Source organism: Rhea pennata, chromosome 19 (genome assembly GCF_028389875.1).
Source record: "Rhea pennata isolate bPtePen1 chromosome 19, bPtePen1.pri, whole genome shotgun sequence".
In the NCBI taxonomy this organism is placed as follows: Eukaryota; Metazoa; Chordata; class Aves; order Rheiformes; family Rheidae; genus Rhea; species Rhea pennata.
This window is the reverse complement of record NC_084681.1, coordinates 265445-287365: the sequence shown is the minus strand read 5'-3', so window position 1 is coordinate 287365 and position 21921 is coordinate 265445. Positions and strand designations below refer to the sequence as shown.

Below are 21921 nucleotides of genomic sequence, written 5' to 3'. Positions count from 1 at the left end.
CACAGCACTGTCTCACATGGTTACCATGGGGGGAAATGCAAAAGACCAAATTTGTCTTCAAATTTCTGGGAAATCCCAGGGAAAGGAAACTGGCTATGATTGCATTGCTATTGATGCATTTGAAAAACATTCATAGGATCAGCAAGTAATAAGAAGTATTCTGCTCTTGTTAGCTTTTTCTGAGGCCAGGGGTAGCCTTATAGCTGTGACTAGTACAAACTGATCTGATATTTCACATGCACTCTGCTCTCTGCTTTTCTCTTTTTTTCCTCCTGAGCTCTCATCTCTGAGCACATCCCTCACCTACAGCTCTGTGACATGTTTATTGGAATCCTTTTTTCACCCTTCCAAAGTGTGGTTTCTCTACTGTTCTTACCAACAGCTGTTTCCTGGATAAGATGGATGTTTTTCTGTCTTTTTCTAAGATCTGGCTGGAATACTTCCTGGATTTCCTGTCCCAGCCTTCTGACTTCTCTTGTGCCCTTACAAAATAAACTACTTCTTTTCAGTATCTCTGTGAGATTTTTTTTTCCATGCCACATTTCTCCTTAGTATCCAATGGACTTGCAGTTTTGACCTCTTTTTTTTTTTTTTTTTAAGATGTGCTTTTGTTTCTTTTTTTTTTAAGCACTCTAGATGTTGAAGACTCAAAATCTACTTCTGTTACTAACTTTTTTCTCTTTTACTGTTCATTTTCTCTTGGATATTTTGTTGCTCCTTTGAGCTCCAGTTGCTGCCTTTATGACACTAATTTCTTCCATCATTTTCTGTCACTGTTAGAAAATACCTTGTTTGCTCAGGTGCCTGTCCTTATCATCTCAAAATCTCCTTTTACATTCTCTTTTTTAGCTAGCTTCTAAACTCTTTGCATACTGTACTTGTTCCACAAAAAAAAAAAAAAAAAAAAAAAAAAAAAATTTTTTTTTTTTTGCTCTGTTTGCTCTGCCTTTTCAGCGATCTTGAATGCTGCAACATCCTACTGTCTGGCCTATATCTGCCTTCTGTTCATCCAGCTTCTTTTGCTATCTCTGTTCTTAGCTTTGGTCCATCTTCTGAATAAATTTCAAAATCCTTTGTCTATCATTTCTCCCTCACCCCCCAACAATATTGCTCCTTTATTTTCCCTTTTCCAACAGATATCAGTTGTTTCTCTGGATCTCTTTTGAAACATTACTTGTTCAATGAAACACCACAGACATAATGATTTCTTTGCTGTCTTTGGATCAGAAATTTTGTGGCAGGAATTTTGTTTAATTTGTGCTGTTAAATTCTTTGCTCATGACATGTTACCTGTGCTTCTTATATGGATAGCAATTTCCCAGTTTCCCAGTTATGACATTTAATTTGGAATTCATCGCTCACAGCAGCTTCTTGAAACATTGTTCTACTAAACGATCTCTAAGATCTTAGAGATTTTATAATTCTTAGAGCCCTAACCCGTGGGATTCCTCCAAGTAGGTCGCAGAAGAGGCAGCCAGAGTCTGCTCTCCTGAAGTCCATGGTTGCCATCCTACTTATTGCCCAGTTTCTTCCACTCAGGATCCTGAACATCATCTCATGGTTGCTGGAGCCAAGGCTGCCCCCCAGCCTTCACATCTCCAACGAGTCCTTTCTTGTTTGTTAGTACAAGGTCCAGCAGTGCACCTCTCCTTGTTGGCTCCTCTACCACCTGTGTCAAAAAGCTATCATTGATGCTCTGCAAGAGTCTTGTGTGCCTAGCTGTGTTGTCCTTCCAGCAGATATCAGGGTGCTTGAAGTCCCCCCATGAGAATCAGGGCCTGTGATTGTGAGGCTACTTCCAGCTGTCTGCAGAAGGTCTCATTGACTTCCTCTTCCTGATCAGATGGCCTGTAGTAAACACCCACAACAGTGTCATCCATGTTAGCCTGCCCTTTAATCCTTACCCATAAGCTCTCGACTCTCTCCTCATCCACCCCTGGGCAGAACTCAATACATTCCAGTTGCTCTCTCACATAAAGAGCAACTCCACCACCTCGCCTTCCTGGCCTGTCTTTCCTAAAAAGCACATAGCCATCCATGACAGCATTCTAGTCATGCAAGCTATCCCACCATGCCTCTGTAATTGCATTGAGATCATGGCCCTGTGGCCGCACACAGATCTTCAGTTCCTCCTGTTTATTCCCCATGCTGTGTACATTGGTGTACAAGCATTTCATAGAGGTAGTCATGCATGCAGGTTTCCCAGGAGGGGTGCCAGAGGATCCTCCGTAGCCATGTCTCATATGCACTTACCTGGCTGTATGCACCTGCTGGAGGCATCCTGACTTGAGCCATTTTTTGTTGACTACCCTGTCTCTATAACTCTTCCCTTCTCCCATCCTTCCTAGTTTAAAGCCTTCTTTACCAGGCTGGCCAACCTGTTGGCAAAGACATGTGTGCCCTGCGTAGTGAGATGTAAGTAAGTTTCTTGGTGGTACCATTTCAGCTGGAAGAGGATGTGTATCTGCAGCATCATGAAAATTTTTGCTCATGTCTTTGTCACCCACATCCTAGAAGAGTTTGCTGATATGGTTATACCAGTAGACCTGAGCAAACTACTTCTGCGGGATGGTTGCTAAAGTTTATGATGAGTTTAGAGGCTGACAGACCCTTGCTGTAAGTTTCATAATCTTTCTGCTTCAGTGGTTGAATGTAGAAATTTTGCCAAGTTTATATTTGTAGTGTAGCTTGTCCTCTTAGACCGACTGGTGGAGCAACCTCAGATGGTGGGAAATGTGTATGCAGCTATAGATATTTAACTTTGTAGAATTTTTTATCATGCATGTTTGGTGTGACATTTCAGAATGCCTCTAGCTCTTGTTTTCAAAAGCTTATTCCCCAAATTAGGAAAGCCCTGGTTCATCACAGCTTATTTGTAAAAGTGATTTGATGGTGAAAGGAGCAGGCCAGCATATTTTTTAGTGATTTTTTTTCTGTTTAAACAAAGAATTTGTTTTGTAATCAAATTCTGCCCAGGGAGGCTTTAGGCTCAGCTTACAGCCACTCTAAAGAATTGGAAGTGAGTGCATGATTTGACCTGAATGGCTTGGGTTAGCAACACTACTCAAGGAGGTGAGAGGGGTGTAGAGGTTTAGCAATAAGGAAACCAATGTCGCACTGGATTGGTGTGAAACACCAGTGGAAGTGATTTGTTTGAAGGGGGGAGAAATTCATGTATGTTTGTAGTGAGATATGGGAAGGGAGAAGGCTGTGAGAAACTTAGGTGACTTGAAAGGATTAAAGTGAAGTGACAGGAGGGAGCTTGAGGAGATGTATACCTGGATGGGATTCAGATTCCTCTGTCTTTAAAGTGATTTTGAGGCAACAGGGTTTGCTGCTGCCAGGAATGTGAGTTGGAGGAGGGGCGTCCTAGCATGTACATTAAAGCTTTCAAACTGCTTAATGCAGCTGTATGTATAGTAGCCCTTATATAAAATGGATTTGCAGATTGGAAGAGCTGTTTTTGATGCCAGTGGCCATGTCTCCTGTGTCCCATGCCTGGAGCTCTTCAGTCTTTTCAGGCTACGGTCTGATTGTGGCAGGAATTATTCTGTGTGTTTATAAACATTTTATTTGGATGAAGCATCAAAAGGGGGAAAGAAACGATTCCTGCTGAGAACTTGTCATACCATTCCAATTACCCATACTGCTTGCTGGAGACCACAGTGCTCTGACATGCTACGCTTGCCTTGTCCCAGTTTAGGTTGGCTGATGCTGGGCAACACTTTGCTCCCTGTTACCAGTATAAATCTTCTTTCATCTTTAACTCTTGCCTTGAGTCAGCGAAGGCTCCATGCTGTAATGTCTTCTGCTTGCATAGACTTCCTCAGCTGCTGGAGATCTGAGTGCTTGGCAGGGGCTGAAGGGGGCTTTCTTCTCTGGAAAGAAATGGGTGCAGGAGTTGCTCTGGCTTTCATGTCCTGGCAACTCTGTTATTGTTGGATGCCCTTTTTATAGGCAGCTGTTACTAATCAGGCTGCCTTGCCTCAGCCTCATACTCTTGGTAAAAATGAAACTGGCACAGAAAGGAGCAACAGAGGTGTTATTTCTGGTATTGGGCCAGGTGAGGCAGCACTGGGGACTGGATTTGCTCTCCACTTCTCGCTAGCTCTCGTTCTCTAGTATTGTCTTCCAGACAGTTAAATCTTCTGTCTGGGAAGATGTTTGTGCTGGTCAGTAGCCACACCTGCTGTGGAGCTGAGGGCTGAAGAGGAGACTACAGTGACTGGTCCTGCACTTGATGGGGTTTGGCTTTGTATGGGTGGGCTGGTTGAAGCCTTGGCCTCTTCCAGGCATCATGTGGCCTGGGAAAGGGAAGCCTTTCGTACTGGAGTCAGAGCCACTCTTCCATTTCTAGTATTTGGAAGGAAAGAGTTGAAAAGACAGAGCTGCTTTCTGAAGATGGAAGGTTAGGGTAACTTGTAAAATGTTAGACTTTGGGGCCTAGAGAAGAGTTCTTGTGCTTAGGGGACCTTGCAGCATTTTTACTTGGCATCTCCTTATTATGAGTGACTGTTCTTGAATTATACTGTGTTTTGTTACACTGAATGCATATGTGAATGAAGGAGTGTGGAGTGTGGGGTTCCTCTAGACCTTATAGGGAAGGGAGCTTGACCGAAGTAATTGGACAGTTAATTTTTTAGGTTTTATACTATCTGTTTCTTGGAGACTTTGTGAAAGAATGAGGCGAGGTTGTTTTGATCAGTAGTACTGCTCTTTAAATTTGTTGGATCGCATCCTGTAACTTCCAAATTTCACAGCTTTCTCTCCAGGTGTTCTGTGTCAGGGATGTTAGCAATAGCTTCTTAGAATGCTTTGCACCTAGTGCAACTTCCTATCAAAGATGCATGCCTGTAATCTGACACTTCATTTTAATAGGGTGTTTCTTAGATGACTTTGAAAATCCATGTTTTTTTTTCAAACTGGATCTTCCAAAACATGCGTACTGCCCTGGATTTTTTTTTTTTTTTTTTTTAATAATTAACTGTCATATTATCTGGCTGCTCACTCTTTCATACACATCTTATCTGAGCAGACAATAACATACCAAAATAAGTTCTTTTTTTAGAACTCCTCTGGAGTGTATATTCATATCAGGAGTAATGTGACTTTCAGAGGAAGCAAAGGCAATCATGAGGAAAACTACACCAAAATCTGGTTATCCCAGTGCCAGCTGAGAGCTGTAATTGAAGTTGTGCAGCCTTAGGGTTCCTTATTTTCAAATGTTAGATTTTGTCCAATTAGCCTATTCCATAAATACATTTGCATTTTTTGTGCTTTATTCTCCTTTTGCTCTCAGGGACTTCTTAGATGGATATTTCCCCGTAATGGTGCTCAAATTCTTGAGAAACAGAAGATAAGAAATAGTTCAGAAGACTGAAGAATGAAGGAGTAGAGGCTGGCTTACAGCTTCTCCACACCCATTCTTGGTTTTCTAGGTTGCCTCATGTCCTCTCCAAACATGTGATGCTATCATGTCTAAGCATCAATGAATTATTATTACTACTTTTAAGTAGGACTGCAGCAGAGAAGCATCCAATTACTTATTCCCTTCAGTTTAGTTATGAACTACTTGATTGCCTTCTGTTTTCTCCTTGTCTTTGAGAAACACATTGGTACACAGGGAACTCTAATAGTGTCCTCTGAGGATTTGGGAATTATCTTGAGGAACTTTAGAATGGGTTTCTAGAAACTTAAGGTAATTGAGACTGTCAGAGGCAAAGCCTGCTTTACCCCAAACACAGAGTGTTCTAGACATTGACCATTGCCAGCCTATATGTTTTAGGAGCTTGTTGTCATGAAAACTGCTTGATATCTGAATGTATCACAACCCCACCCTCTACTCGAGTAGAAAAATAGAGACATCTGTTATTGTTATCTGCCTGGGAACTGGGTGGTGAGAATCACTTGTCCAAGGTCAAGCATGAATCATGGAGTTGCGCTTAGGTTTCTGTGGTATGTGTCCATCTGTGATGGTTTTCCAGGTATTATGCCAGCAGTATGTTACCCTTCCACTCCTCAAGCTGCCTTAGTGCTGTATATAAGAAAAAGTAAATGGCATCTGAAGCAATGTGAGCATGTTTCAGTGTTTGGGTATTTATGAATAACTGAAATTTGTGCTGAAGCCGATAATAGGAGTCATTGCAGATGGTAGAGTACCATATTGTCAACACTTTCTCTCTCTCTCCACCCTCTTCCTTCAGCCAAGTTGATGAGATTGTTGGAACGACATTTGTTAAATCTGATAGCCTCCAGTAAAGAAGGAACCTTTACATTGCAAGCAAAACCAGGAAAAAAGACAAATATTGTCAACTTGTTTGCCAAGAAACAGAGGCTGAAAGAACTATGTCTGAAGTGAATTGTTCTGAAATATATGTGTATTTACAGTATAGTGAGCACACAGATTGGCAGCAACGTGGAGTTTTTGGAACCCATAAAGACTTCAAGGCATTGCTTTGGTATTTTGTTATTGCTATTTTGCTGGCTGTCTTATCCTTATGTCCCTTGAATTGTTTTATAATGTTCCGCTCTCCAGAACTGATCAAATGCAGGCTTTCCTGTTGTAGCAGTTGGCCTGGAGTTCCTTATATAGGTCTAGTTGTTTGTTTGTGCTTTTCTAGGCTAGTTGAGCTCCTTAGAGCTGCTTTTCCCCTTCATTTCTTTCAGAAACGTTTACTCGTGTAGTTCAGATCTTGAGCTTTAGTGGAGACTGTCATTGACTGCTGAGTTGATGCTAGGAAATAGTAGAGGCTGAGAATACCAGCCACTGGAAAAAGTCAACGCAGCAAAGGGGGCAGGAGGCCATTGTTTGTCTTCAGAGGAGCTAAAGGAATCCACACACTTCCACATAAATATTTAGATTTTCTAATCAGATCTTAGAATGCACCGAGTTTTTCCTCTGGCATCTACTGTGGGGCAGGAATCCAGAGGAGCTGTTTGTTCCTTTCTTTGCCTTCTGTTCTGTTTCCATATCCTCTCTGTTAAAGCCATTTTGGGCAGTGCATTTGGCGTTTTTTGTTCAGTGAAGCAGACTGTGACTTGACCATTGTGAAGCCATCTCTGCTCTTGGCAAGAGTCAGAATCCAATTTCAGAAAAAGTTACTTCATCTGAGTCAGTCCTTTGGAGGTATTTCCAGTGGCAGGCCTTGTAATTATTCTACTCACTAGCAAAGAAAATTAGAGTTAATAGTGGAATTCATCCTCATTCATCCAGCCCAGAACATGCTATTCAGCTTCCTGTGTTAAGTCTTAGTCCTTACTTACTCATTCAGGATTTTCTTACCTGGCGAGGTTTTGGTAACAATCTTACCTCCTATCTTACCTTATGTCCTATCTTGCCAGCTCTATTAACTGTGCTCAGAAAGGTTGTAAGTACTTGCTGCTTATGCTGACTTTTGAGTAGGCTGGACGGTTTGATCAGTATAAGGGCTTTCCTTAAATTCTGCCAAAAATGTTATCTCTTCTACTGTTAATTTTGGGGGGCAGATCTTTCTGCCCTCAGCTCATGGAGTCAATAAATATTCTTCACACCTAGATTCCTTCTTAAGTAATTGTCTCAAAATAGTGCTTTCAAATCTTACCTTTAACCTTATGAATCCTTTAAAGGTCCCCTTGTTCTGGTTGGATCAGATTGCCTCTGTATTAGCTACAGAGTATCCATCTTCTGCAGCAGTTGCAGTCCACATTGAGAAGCTTTGTTCTCAGGTTGTAAGCAAGAACTACTTAGTCAGTTTGCTCCCTTTCACTATGACTGTAGTGTTTATTTCTGTTTCAGAGATGCTTTGCAGTCTTTTTGCAGAAGCTTTTGATCCACCAGCTTTCCGGTTGAGTTTTCCAAGTGCTAGTTTATGTGTTTGGAGTGTGTGTACTTTGCAGTATTTCATGTTGGTAGCTTGAGTTTCTCCATCCATGAGCATTTCCTTTGAAGTGCTTGTTTTCTTATTCATCTTGTAACATCAAACTAACAGCAGACCTGTGGCACTGTAATCTTTTAAGATCATATAACGGAAAGAATGCTTCTTGTTCTGGCAGCTGCAAGTTCCCCCTTAGATAGCAGCCTGACTGATCTAAAAGCATTATTCTGTCAGTGAGCAGAGTAACTGTATGGAAATAATGTACAGATTCTGCAATATTCTGTTCTGGTTTTTTTGATACGGATATCTGGAGATGCCTAGTGAAGGAGGAAGTATTGTAACATTATTTGGGGAGGATACTGCCTGAAATCTTTCCTGTGCCCTGGAGAACAAGTTACTAAAACATGCAATAAAACAAAGCAGAAACATTTCTCTTGTGAATCGCAGCTGTGCTCACAAGAAAATGTTGTTCTAATATAGATATTTTTATCATGGAATGCAAGATCCAGTAGACCCAATATACCACTCTACAACCAGGATGCCCTGCTGTCATAAACCACGCTTACCACGGTGGTGTCTGAGTAACTTCACTCTGAATGTCTGAAATAAAACCTTGAGTTATGTAGCTATGCAGTTTCAAACTAAATGCAGCTTTATGAGTAACAGGCAGGTCTTCAGACTGGAGGCCCAAAATGGGAGGTTTTCATTTAAACTGGTTTAACTGTAACCAAAGTGATGAAGCTATGTTATGGAGCTCTTTTTAAAATGTGCGGAATTGGTTGTTTGGAATGGTATCCCTTGAATGAGGAAGACAGTAGCAGGGCATTAGCTTCCTTCACGTCTTGCCTCATCAGCAAGTTTCTGATCTCTTCAGAAGAAAACTATCCTGTGATTAAGGTCTGGGATGGGACTCTGGAAACTTGTACTTATTTTTCATTTCTGCTACTGTCTTCCTGTATGACCTTGAGCAAGTTATTTAATCTCTTTAGGTCTCAGTTCTTCATCTGTAAAACAAAACAAAATCATATTTTCTCACATTTGTCATTGATTTTATTTATATTGTGGCTTGCTTCTCATTACATACACATAATGGCACAATAGGACAACGTTTTCAATTGGATTTCTAGATGCTGTGACAGTAAAAATAATAATCTCACTGTATCTTGGAAATATACCTTGCACAGTGTGATTTGAATGTTTTAAGGCCATGAGTTAATAGTATCCATTTTCCCAGTCAGAATGGCACTGTACTCAGGGGTGGAAATGAAAGCAGCAGAGAAGAGAGATGCTCAATATTTGAGTATAGTAACTAGCAGTTGACTCATTCATATTGTAGTTATTCTTTGCATGTAACTGATTGGAGTTTTCTGAACATATGTTTCAAACAGCCTGCAATTCTTTGGCCAATCTGGCAGACTCAGTGTGACTGTAAGAGGTTTCTAAATCTCTTTTGATTCACAGATACTCTTATCCTATACAAATCCTATAAAGTAAGTATTCAAAACTTCATGATTCTTCTTCTAGGGATAGCAATACATTTGTTAGAGCAACTGCAAATGAAAAAGTAGCAGCTGACTTGAAAATACAGTTTTCAGATAATATTCTTCCCAATATTTGATTCTTGCATACTTAACACTACTAGAGAACACTAAAGGCTCCAACTTCAGAGCTGTATGTTTTCCTGGACTGTGCAGATACTAAAGCCTTCTCATCTTTATGCCAAGACATTCTTTGGCCAGTGGGGTTATTCCAGTTGGTTTTCTTTTTCATGTGAAGTTGGTGTTGATTTAAATATTTTTATATTGCAAAAAAATTGCAGACAGTGTGCATCCTGTCAGTGGTTAGATGGAGAATTCCTGGGACGGATCAGCTGAGGTGTATCTGTCTTCTGTACTGAACCCTCAATAAATGCTGAAATTGGAATGATAACCTGAGACTTCTTCAAACAGGAAATAAGATAACAGATTGCTCAATTGATCCCAGTTGAAGAGAAGACGCTTACTGGATGTAAACTTTGGAAGAAGGGCCTGTGCCTTGGCTGAGCCCTAGGAAAGGAAAGGGATGGAAGGAGTGAGCCGTGGGAAGGAGGTTGCATTCTGTATACTTGTAAGCTGCTCTCTCGTTCCTTTCAGTTTCTTTCCATTAAAAGATTATGGACTGAAGTGTTTGGACTGATGTTTTGCCAGTAGTGCGAAGTGGTTGTAGAGATAGAATCTGAAATGTAGAACTATGGTTATTTGTTACCTTGTGAGTAAATAGGGCAGAGCTTTATATTGGGGCATATTCTGTCTGTATGTTTGCGTGGTTGAGAGTATCTGTCTTGCTCTTGGTGTGTGCATTTCTCCCTCTTCTCTCTTTGTGCCTCACACAGGCCCTGTCATGAATTTTCTCTGACCCCTTGGGGCCATTCCCACACGAAGCTTTGATGTGTGTGCCCAGACCTTGATTGACAAGGAAGTTTTAACAGCAGCAAGAGGGAAATGAAGAGAAAAGGGCAGGGCTTTGTACTAAAAGGGCTTTGAGCTCTGAGATGCTGTGCTTAGTTATCTGCTTCAGAATGTTAATTATTTACCAAGATAATTGGGCGGGAGGGGAAAAAGCGAGAGGGGAGGTTATTAAAAAATTCCAACATTAACATGCTACAAAAACCTCATTTTCCAACTTGCAGCTGACATGAAAAGGATGTTGTGTGTAAAGGGGCCTGAGCGTATGTATGTTTGGGGAGGGGATGTGGGGGGCTCCTTTTTAAACCACCCATTTCCTAAATAGAGGGATCCCTTCAGAGGAAAGCAGCGGAAACATCAAAGGCCTTGCAAGAGTTTTCACTGGGGTTTCTAAATCGTGTCTGGCACTTTTTAATTAAAAAAGTTTATGTAGAGCTGTCTTTGTGGACTAGAGCAGGCAACCTTAGGCCCTGTTGCTTGGGGAAGGAAATGTTAAAAGACCTAGTAAATAATGATTTCTGCTGCTAAGATGTCAGTTCAAGGATGTGAAAATTGTTGGCCATTTAGGCAGGAACTGAGACTTGGAGTCGACTGATGGGTGTCTCTGCTGCTTCAGTGTAACGTGGCATAGGCCATTCTACATGGGAGTTTCCTACGTGCTTTGAATTAATGTCCAAAAAGTTGTAATATCACATGCTCCTTTGATGTTCATAGTTAGGAAGATAGGTGAAGCTGTTTTGTTTTGCCACTAGTTAATACACTTTTATTAGTCTCTGCTCTAGGTACCAATCCACAGACTCCTCAGTGGTTCCTTGAAGCTCCATAGTGCTCTGCAGTTCTGGTAGCTACTTTGCTGGATCAGGCTCCAGTATCTTCACTCTGCTGATGGTGGCAACAGAGGTTTAAGAAAAGTCAAGAGCAGGCAGCCTGCCCTGCAAAATGCTTACATATCTATTGATGTTCTGAAGAGGAATAGAGATTTTTTTTTGTTCAAGAATAAAAATCTAGTATTCTTGTTTTGCCAGGATGTATATAGACCATTAAACAACATTCTTCCATCTCCCTTATAGTTTCTGACCTGTGACAATGCTTATCATATTAATCTTCTGCATATCACCTTCAAACTGTTTTTAAAATACAAGCCTGTGCTTGCAGTAATGTCTGTTTTTAATGAGAAGCTTAATTTTGAATTTCTTACTCAGCAGTTCCTTGAACTCTTGGATGTACCATCTGGACTTGCTGATTTAGTGCTTTTTAATTTATCACTTAGTTCCACCACCAGTTTTTCTGCTGCTTCGGTTTCTTTGAGGATGTAGTGCCATTCTGTGATCACTATAGTAGCAGAGCAAGTTTTATAGGTACTTACCTTCCTGACTTATCTGCAGTTGTTTTTACTACTCCTCTGTTAAACTACTGCAGCTGTGAGTGCATGCAGTTTTACATTATGGTTTCTCTGGTGTCTGGTGAAGGGCCAAGTATATTTAAGGGATTGGTGCATCTGATATACAGGGAGAGGCTGAGAGAGCTGAGACTGTTCAGCCTGGAGAAGAGGAGGTTCAGAGGGGGATGTTATCAGTGTATAAATACCTGATGGGAGGGAGAAGAGAACAGAAGAGAAGACCTATTTTCTTTTTGAAAGAGAAGATTGAGAACAAAGTTTTACTCATCTCCCACTCTCCCTAATGATAAAATTGATCCAAAAAAGTCATTTAAATTCTCTTCTTTAATCTGAACTTGTTATTGCAACTTTCTGCAGTTTTAATCCTTGAGTTGTATTTTAGCTCTACACATCTTCTCTACACATCATCTGCTGTGGCTTTTGTTTCTTATTATTGGCTTCACAAGCATTAGTTATAAAAGTCTGAAAGATCTTTGTTATATTTGAATTACAGCCAAATGACATTTGCCAGCTTCCTTTAATTCTTGCCTCCCTGCTTATTTATTTATTTATTTATTTGTTTGTTTGCTTGTTTGTTTATTTAAGGCTGCATAATGTTTCTGAGACTCCATTTTTTCTTGAGTAGTATTTATTCAGCAGCTAAGGATTCTACTTCATTTCCTCTGATCCAATCCTTCAAGATCTTTAACCGGCATGCTTAATTTATTAACTCTCTTTTTCTAAAACAAAATGTTTGCGTTCTTTCCTACCTTTTCATTCCCTATGATGCTGAATCTTACTATGTTGTAATCACTGGTATTTATTGGCTTATTTCCCATTACAACTTTAAGCTGATCCTGTATGTTACTTAGAATTAGTCAAGAACAGATTTTCTTGTATGTTTACAATTGTTCATGCAGGAGGTCATCATATGAGCTACTGACAAATTACTTCTCAATCATACAATTCCTTCTAATCAGTTAGTATGTCAAACATCAAGTATAATTTGTATTTTGTATTTAAAATTTTTTTCATGGAGAGGTAGTTGGATAAAGCTACTTAGCCATAGCATAACATGAGGATAAAGCAGTGGAAGGAGATGATGGTGAGATGACCACTAAGTTATTTGACTTCATTGTTTTGATTTGCTGCTTTTTTAATAATTCGAGAAAAACAAGTGAATTGCAACAGGCAGTTGCCTCTGTGGAGCACTGGGGAGCTAGGGAAGATAAGAGGCACGAAGTACTGTGGTGTGTTATTTCTGGAGCTATTCCCAGCAAGACAGGCACTGTCTTGCATCTTTCCACTATTGTGGGCACTAGGGCATTATCCTTTTATCACAGGCCTTTCTACATGGCGTCAGTACTTAAGAGATCATGGAACCAACCATGAAATCTAGTTGCCTATAAGCTACTTTCATTTGATTCAGTGCTTCGTGAGGTGTGTGTGTGTGTGTGTGTATACATATATATGTATTTATTATTTTTGAATATGCTACACAAGGTAATTAAAGCACATAATGAATTAAGATTCAGCTAATTGACATCTCAAATAACAGTCAATGAGGAATTATTAAAAAACACAAGCAGCTAGTGTTCTACTGAGATTAATTTTGGGCACACACTGTTTAATATTTTTATCTAATTTGAAGGTAAATATATAAAAGCATGAAGATCATCAGAGTGATGAATACTGGCATCAAAAAGGCAGTCCTACAGTTATGTAGATCACATGATGAGCTAAACTACTGCAAAATATGTTTGAATACAGCAATTATTCAGATAGGAACTAGTAATTCAGACTGGACTTTCAAAAGGATAAAGTGCCTCCTGGAAAGCTGTTGAAACCAGACAAATTCCAACTAGAAACAGGATAGAAATGTAATAGGTTAATCTGAAATAGACTCCTGAAGGCATAGGTGGATTTTTCTTCTCTTACTATCATCCACTCTGGTTTTGGAAGATGCTTAAACATATCCACATTATTTGCTCAGCACTGCAGAATGTGGGTAAAATAAAATGGCCTCAGACACAGGGGGCAGAGGAGAACAAATGACAGGTCATCAGCACAGTGAGCACTTGTACAGGTTTCATCATCTGTGTAGTGGAATTTTCATACTGTTGTGCCTCATCTTAATTGGCATGCCCTATGCTCTAGAAAAGTTTAGACTTTTCTGAATTATAGATGGCTCAGTGACCTGATCTTAAGCTCTGTAAATTTGTCCATAGCTGTCTTAACTTGTCTGCAATGTCCACAGCTGACTGTGGAAGCATCTACAACCAGTGATCTCTTCTTTTTTCCCTTTGCTGCAGGCTAAACTCTTTCCAGCTGCTGTCATTCATTTTGGATCTGAGGAGTACAGGGGTGAGTGAGCTTCCTTTCTTCTTCAGCTGGCTGCACAGCTGCTACAGTAGACCCAGAAGAATTACATTATTTCCCTCAGATTTATTCTAACAAAAGATAAAGTGGACCCTGAGAATGCTGATAAGTATTTCCATTCTGAATTGCTGAAAAGTAGCTTGGACCTGTTGAAACTGGATTTGGCACCATTTAGCTTGATTACAAACATAAAGTGAGCAACTTCCTTGTGAAATGTGTTAGGCTACGAAATAGGCAGTATCTACTATGGGAATGGTAGAAGAACAACTCTCTAGAAGAAAATGTCATTATTCAAAATGTTAACTAGGCAAGCAACTATGAAATGTCTTTACAGACTTCCTATTGTAGTGGACTAACTGGAGATATGAAGCTCTGATTCTGTGACACCTCTGGTTTATGCTCAGAATTCTTATTTCTCCTGGAGAGTAAAGAAAACTTCATAGAGTAGATTGAGATGCAGTGATCACTGAAAGAAAATGTCAAGATCTTGCGTTTTGAATGATGAAGTAGGCACCTTGAGCTGTTAAAGAAACTGGCAGAATTTAAAAGCATCCTATTTGTCAGTTGGTGGAAGAAGATGGAGATTCACTAAAACATATTGTAGGCATTTGCTGAGCCTAGAGCTGCATGATTCTGTGGTGACTGATGTCTTTATCTTACCGAACAAGCCTTCAGATTTCATTGAGTTTCATTTTAAACAGATTGTTACCTGAAGTCGGACCTGCTGCACTCTGCAGTTTCCCCTTCTACAGCTGATTTATTAATAGCCAGGTATGTTGGGACTGACTAGAATTGCAAATGAGTGAATATTTCAGGGAGGGAAAGCATGAAATGAGCCTGTCTTTCTAGAAAGAAATGTGATCTGAAGGAACTAGGGCTTGAATTTCTCCTTCATACAGTCATGATTCACAAACATACTTGGCTTTATAGTTTTGTGAGTCCTTCTTTGTGTAGTAGGATTTCAGTGACTAAATCAAGTAAATCCTAGGGCCTTTGTCATAAGAAGGAAGAGCCTTTTCAATCTGACTTTGAAAGTGTAGAGATGGTGGCATATGGGGCGTATTATGAAAAAATGAAGTTATTCTTGTTGCTTCTTTTTTCCACAGATGTTTGTCCAAAGCAGTAGTTTCTTCTGCTTCATCATCTTTAGAATCAACAGTTCCATCCCTGGCTGAACCTGAAGGGGAAAGTGACAAAAAGACTGATGAGCAACTGGAACGAGCAAGAGTACATGAAGTTCCACAGCTGATGAGTAGGGCCCCTGGGAAGATACCCAAATGGCTGAAGCTGCCAGGTATCATATGAGATCAGAGGACAGCTCTTCTCCTAGTGAACTCCCCAGGAAGGCAGGCTCCTCTGTGCCATACATGTTGGATGTTGAGACTGTTCTTAGGTGACACGAGGAGGCTTGCAGGGCATGGACTTGAACACTTGACAATCACAAATCAGTTTGTAGCTTGAAACTCATCCTTAATTGGAAAAGTAGCTGAATACTTGTTCTGTGCAGTGTTGAGTCTGGCATCTAATCCGTATGTCTGAAATCATTTAATGTTCTGGGGTCTTAATTGTGCCAGTGTAGTTCAAATACTAACAGGCATGATACTATGCCTATGAAGGGCCCTTGTCATCTATTAAACTTCGCCATTTTTTTTTGTTTGTTTGTTTTACTGGTGTAGTCTGTGTTAGTATTTTCCTTTTCCTTGATTTTTGAGTAGATCTTTTTATTTTTAGTCTTTACTGCAAAACAGTAGTAATTTTCTATAGTTAAGATTGCAAACAAATTTCTATTATGAATTTGTTCTTGGTTTATCCTGATCAGAAAACTGCAGCCTTGTTTTCAATCTCAAAACCAATAGCTGATATGCATTCTTACGTGAGAACTTGCACAAAATACAAAATAACTATAAAAAGGATTCCAGAATTAAATGATTGTCAGTATTCACTTTTTGATGCAGTGGTAAGGAAGAAAAAAGTTAAATCAACTCGCTAAACAGCAGTAGAAGTGGGAATTATTATCTGGAATTTCATGGCTAACAATGCCAAATGTTTACTTCTTGAATGAGAATTGTAATATTTGATTCTTGGAAGACACTCTGGGGCCATCAGCTCCAGCAAGTGTAGCATAAGGTGTGAAATGATTGCTGGAATCCTGCAATCAGTGGGTTGCTGTTTTCCTGCTGTAACTGCTCTGCTTTAGACTACCTCTGGGATATTGATGCAGGTAATGTGGGAAACAGTACAGGCAGGACGTTTGAAACATTCCACTTATGAAGGGAGAACTTTCTTTCTCCAGTAAAGAGTATTTGGATAAAGTACAAAAAAAAATCTTACCTACCTAGTTGGCTTACTCATGAATAGCTGATATGAAAAGCTAATAGCATGCCTCTGTATGACAAAGTTCCCTCCTGTAGAAGTTGTGTTGCATTCAGCATTCCATCTCACTAAGAACTACACCTAGATACTACCTAACTCTTGCCTAACCACAATGGTGTATAGCACCCTCAGCAAAGAGATTGTTATTTAGAAACTGTGCAGTGCAGATTATATATTTTGTGTTCTAATGCTCTTATGTTTGTGTTGTAGGTGGGAAGAGATGAAACATTCTCAGCTGCTGGATTAGTGTAGCAGTCAGCTGTGCTTCTTTCCTGATGAAGTACTTCAGAATTTGTAAGAAACTGCTGGTGGCCCTGGAGAGACCTAATCTATATGAACATGAGTTATAAGTAGAAAATTGTTATTCAACCTGCCAATTTCCCCTTTTGGAAGAGTGGAAGGCCTACCTTGTGGTCCTTCTGACTATAGAAGCAGAGTCAGAGGTTAAAGTTAAGATTGCTTGCATGCAGATAATATGAATAGAAAACTGAAGAGATATTTCCTAGTTACTCTCCCTTAAGGACTTTGCTTCCTTCTATATTTTGAAATTCAAATCTTCCCAGTTCTGTCTTCAGAGATAACCTGAGATAGTCTAGCTGCCTGAATTCTAGCAACAAGGTAACAAGTTGATTCAGTTTTACCTGTAGTTAAGTGCTGCCTAGAACAAGAGTTCTCTTTGCTTTCTGCTGGTTGAGGTTAGTGCTCCTGTAATTCTGGGCATAGGTTGCTTGAAAGCGGGTGAAGAAGGCACATACAGGTCATTCATAACAGCTTAATTAGGCTTTTCCTGTGAACCTCTTGGTTTGCTGCACTTACCTGTTTTCAGTTGACAGAATCTTGTTAACAAAAACACAAGTACCTGTTAACAGAATGCGTGTGGAGTTTTTTATGCCTCAAGCTTTTTTTTTTCTCCATTACACATAATTAACATCATTAATTACTGTTCTAATGAGTAAAAAAACACCCAGTGAAAGGGTCTCTTTGTGTGACCTTCCATCTTAACTGACTTCTGTGGTCTGAGTGTTTTCACAGCAGAGTAGCACTTTTCTGTAGTGCAATTAGTGTAGGGAAGGGAGCACTAGTCTAGATCTTTGCCTCTTGAGATGTATGGAGATGAATGTTATTGTTTAGAACTGTCTGCCCTGGAGATGAGCAGTATAGTGCCACAGTGGCTATGGTGCTGTATTTTATTTGAAGTCTCCTCCATGAATCAGTGATTCATGTTGGACAATTAGGGTTCCATGTTAGGGCAATAAGACTTAGAATTTGTTTTCTGTTCTCCCTTTGTAGACGCTTATTCCCTAAACTATGTATGCACCTGCACAATTTGCAGATGTAATAAAGCGGAGTGGCCATAGAAGGCCTTTTTGTCGGTCTCTTTGATAATGTGTTTCTTCTCCCAATGCTATTTTTCTTGTCAGTTCACAAGAGCCTGCTCCCTGTTCATTGGGCCTGCCATGCCTCATTCCATCCCCCCATTTTTTTTTCAACAAAGTAAAATGGAGCTTTGTACCATCTGAATGAACTTCAAAGTGGCTAGAAAGGGCACTCAGGGTTCCTGGCACTTGTCATTGTCTCGCAGCCTGGCCAGCATTTCCCTTCAGGTCTAATTACTTCCAAATGTTCCCAGATGCTTTGAAGAAACTCAGAGGGAGGGGGAGGCATGAAAGAAAGGTGGAAGAAGAAAAGGAAACTCAAACTCCAAGTGGAGGAAGCAGAGTGCTGTAGGGAAAAAAAAATTGACTTCTTATATGACACCCAAACATGAAAAGACAAGGAACGTGTGCGGGCACTGGCAGTGGAGAATGCAAGAGCACTGTGTACAGCTGCTGCTCTAAATAATCATTTCTATGGAAAGCAAGCTTTCCTGGAACGTGACAGACTGCCTATGAAAGACATACTACAGCAAAATGAAGAAGATTAAAGTACTGCTTAAAGCTTATTACTTCAGTGGATCAAGTATGGGTTAAGCCTAACCTCCAGAGTACTATCTGCATCTTGGTTCAGGTGCTATGTCAGGCTTATTCAACTCAGGGAAGCCAGAGGTAGACTGTGGTTAGGGCTGCTTTGCCGAATTTGTGCAGGATATATTTGTGGCCAACAAATAGCCAGAGCTGATGATAGGTGATTATATACTCACACTAGTGCTGCTTGATGTATTACTGAATTAGAATAAAAGTAGCAGTCTGGTTGGTAGGAAGTCGTTCTACGCCTTCAGATGCCTTCGTCTTGTTCTTTGAAGGCCCCAGGCAACATCAGCTACTATGCTGACGTTATTATTCTGATTAGCTCTTCTGATTACAACAGTTGTGATAGAGAACTGGCACCCTAACTACCTGCAAGGACCTGGTATGGGCAAATGGAAGAAAGAAAAATTTAGGAACACAAATAACAAAAACATTATTACTGGAGCAGTTTCATGGGTTAAGTACAGGACTGAGGACAAGACTAAGGTCTGGTCTGTCAGGACCTAACTGGTGCTCACAGGAGCAGTTAGGTGTGACTTTACCCAGCGGAGACACTAACAAATTTTGGCACAGTTTATTTTTAGCTGTGGCTGGATATGAGCAGCAGCTGCAGGAACAATGTTGGGTTTAGCTGGATCCCCAGTTTGAACTTTCTAATGATTTTAAGATCAAGATGCAACTGTTTTCTCCAGTTATACTGTAATTGGCTGTGCCAGTGGGATGATGTTTTTGGAGAAGAGGTAACATTTTGCCTTTGATTTCTGCAGCCAACTTCATCCTGCTGTGTGCTTTAAGTCAGTTCTGTCCAACATGTCCCTTGTGTAACACAGTAGAGCATCAAACCCACTGTAATCCTGTCTGTTTCAGTAGGATGGAAAATTGGTACTTTTGAGAGCTACACCAGCGGTCTTACGCCCCTTCCCCTACACAAACAATAGTTAGTTTTAGCTGCTGCTGTTAAAATAGCACTCTACCACTAACATCTACATCTGCAGTCGTCTTTAGGCAAGAAAGCTGGTGTAGGGACCAAGTACGTCAGGGAAGTGAACTCATGTCTTTTTAGGGCAGCAGTTTTGACCATCCGTGTCACTAGGAGACAGAATGGATGAGAGGGTGAGAATCTGAAATCTGGATAAGGCAAGAAAGGAGTGTATTCTTTAAAAAACAGGCAAGATGCCCTGATGTTTAAAACTGCAGGCTCCTCACCAAGGAAGCTGCTATATGGATTCCTACCCTGCCACTACATGGTAAGCTGGATTTGCTTCAATCTTACTTCTGCTATAGTAGTTGAATTCATCCCTTGAGTTGTAGTTGGACATTCAAAGATACTACTACCTATATTTTTTGATACTGCCTATTATGCCAGTATGGTTGTGGGACTGAATGCTGAACTGGGTCTGTTCTTTCATTAGTTTCATTGTGCAGTTGCACAAACAGTTGTCTTGGCAAACAGGCTGCAGTGTAGAGGGATGGGGAGACTGCTTAAGCTGGTACTGTCACCAAGAAGAATGTGCATTAAATTCTGGTTTTAGTTGAAGTTTCCAAGTGGCTGGTGCCCTGACTAAGGACCTTGATAGTTCTTGGCTGAACAAGTACAGTCACCTCCTGAGTCTTTGCCTACTACAGTTACCAATTGGACGGTGGGGGGGAACAACTCTTACTAAAGACTTCAAATAGCCAGCAACAGACAACATGCAATCTTTAAAACACAGTACTGTCAGCTGCTTTTGCTGTAGCAAGCTGTGTGTTTCCTAGCAAAGCTGCTTCAGTTGTGTGGTTCCTGCCTACATGTGTAAGGTTTCTTATTTCAGTTCCCCCACCCTGCTGGCTGAGGGGCCAGCCTGTCCCATGATGTGGGATTCTCACACATGCTGTTTGTTATTCTGTCCTTTTTCCTTTCGTCCTACAAAGATTTAGAAAAGAGGGTGTGTGTGGAAACTGTGCAAGTCTTTGAAGCAACTTGACTTTCGATGATTAACTGCAGCAAAGAGCCTGTACAAGGGAAGGAGACTTGGCTTTGATTTATTGATGTTTCTTTGTGAGAACAAATTTATAGCAGAGGGAAGCAGCTTCTGAGGAGAATATCAAGTAGTTAAAAGGTTCTAAGCATTCTTTGATGTCAGAGCCCTGAAGAAATACTGGAAGGTATTGAGGAACAGACACTGTTTATTTATAAAATAAAGATCAGATATCTGCTTTTGGCAAGAGCCTGTAACTGAGCTTCTGTTAACAAACCATTCATTAGACAGGCACGGAGCTGGACCTAAAGTTTCTGCCACAGCTGCCTGCTGAGGTGATGAGAGCCTGCAGTTAGAATGACATTTCCAGCTATTAAGTCTTGCCTTGCATCTCAGTGAAGCAGCACCTGTTTCTCATGTAATCTGAGAAAGCAGCAGCACCTTACCTATGCTGTGGGGTACAAGCTACTGTTGCAGGAATAAGGCAGCAAGATAAAAACCTGTTGCACGCCTAGTCTACCAAAACAAATGTGGCAGCCTCCTCCCAAAAATACCATCTGACAGTGTAGTTGCCTAGGGCTTTGTCATGCTTGGTAAAGGAAAGAGAAAACAGAAACAATATGGCAGAAAAAGAAAGTGATGCTGTTCTTCCTAGAGCTAAACTCCGAGGATAACAATCCAGATGTTCACTGTCAGATCAGGGTCTTCTGCTAGCAGCTGGCATGTCATATTTGCTTCACTGAGTCTCTAGAAGTCTAGAAGCTGTAAGAGAGCAGCAGCTGCTTTAGTTTCCAAAGGGAGCAAGCCAGTCACCACATCTGCTGGGTCCCCAGCAGCCCCATAAGGATATTACTGACTAGCCAAACATCTCTGAAAAGCAAGGGGATTAAGCTGCTTGAGTCCACATCCTTATCCTGTTAACAGGATATTTTACATACCAGCTGTGGCAGCACTTTCTCCACATGTTCGATATCCACTTTCTCCAGGTCCTCTGCCTGAGCCTGCCGTGCTGCTCGCGCGGCCGCTTCTGCAACGCGAGTGAAAGGGAAGCGTTAGGGGCAGCGGTGCCCGTGCGGCGACGCGCGGAGGACGGCGCGGCCCCACGAGCTCCCTAGGCCCGCAGCGCCGGCACGCTCGGAGCGCGCAGAGGGCGGGCGGGCTCACCGCGGACAAACACCTTCAGCATCTCCGCCGCCAGCAGCAGCGCCTCGCCGTTCACTGCAACGACAGAGCTCTCGTGGAGGGCGGGCGCGGCCCGGCCCGGCCCGGCCCGGCCCGGCCCGCCGCCCTACCTCGGGTCCGCCCGTCCCGGAAGTGGAGGTGGAGCAGCCGGTCCACGGTCTCCTGCGGGCAAGGAGCAATGAGTGCGGGCGGCGGGGGGAGGGCGGCCCGGCCCGGCCCGGCCCGGCCCCGCCGCACCTTTCTGAAGCCGCCGGCGCGCCCGGCCCGCTCCTCCATGGCGCCTTCCCGCCGCGCCGCGCCGCGCCCCGCCCCGGAAGCGCGCGGGGCACGCCGGGAGCTGTAGTTCGAGGCGGGAGGGGCGGGGAGACGCGGCCTGCGGCGGCGGCC

General features: G+C 41.6%; 2 protein-coding genes across 4 annotated transcripts in view; one reads left to right on the top strand and one right to left on the bottom strand.

The window, feature by feature from the left end:
* Positions 1-17787, top strand: part of ASPSCR1 (ASPSCR1 tether for SLC2A4, UBX domain containing) — a 55869-nt gene extending 38082 nt beyond the window's left edge. For all 3 annotated transcript variants that reach the window (XM_062592127.1, XM_062592125.1, XM_062592128.1), the window contains 4 exons: positions 13988-14039; positions 14756-14825; positions 15161-15348; positions 16638-17787. In XM_062592127.1, the coding sequence (XP_062448111.1) occupies positions 13988-14039; positions 14756-14825; positions 15161-15348; positions 16638-16651 (324 nt within the window). In that variant the 3' untranslated portion in view covers positions 16652-17787. The remainder of the gene's footprint in view (positions 1-13987; positions 14040-14755; positions 14826-15160; positions 15349-16637) is intronic.
* A 2613-nt stretch (positions 17788-20400) lies between these two features.
* On the bottom strand, positions 20401-21841 carry CENPX (centromere protein X). The gene is made up of 5 exons (XM_062592129.1): positions 21772-21841; positions 21645-21696; positions 21517-21570; positions 21291-21379; positions 20401-21114 (listed from the first exon to the last, which is right to left on the bottom strand). The coding sequence occupies exons 1-5, from the start codon at positions 21808-21810 to the stop codon at positions 21100-21102; spliced, it is 249 nt and encodes an 82-aa protein (XP_062448113.1). The 5' UTR covers positions 21811-21841; the 3' UTR covers positions 20401-21099.
* Between the last annotated feature and the right edge of the window lie 80 nt (positions 21842-21921).

What these genes read in the sequence shown, in the direction of transcription:
- CENPX (XM_062592129.1), bottom strand. Translation starts at nt 21,810, where the DNA reads ATGGAGGAGCGGGCCGGGCGCGCCGGCGGCTTCAGAAAG. An exon ending in GCGCCGGCGGCTTCAGAAAG is followed by an intron (nt 21,697 to 21,771) that starts GTGCGGCGGGGC and finishes CCTTGCCCGCAG; the next exon opens with GAGACCGTGGACCGGCTGCT. An exon ending in GCTGAAGGTGTTTGTCCGCG is followed by an intron (nt 21,380 to 21,516) that starts GTGAGCCCGCCC and finishes CTCGCGTTGCAG; the next exon opens with AAGCGGCCGCGCGAGCAGCA.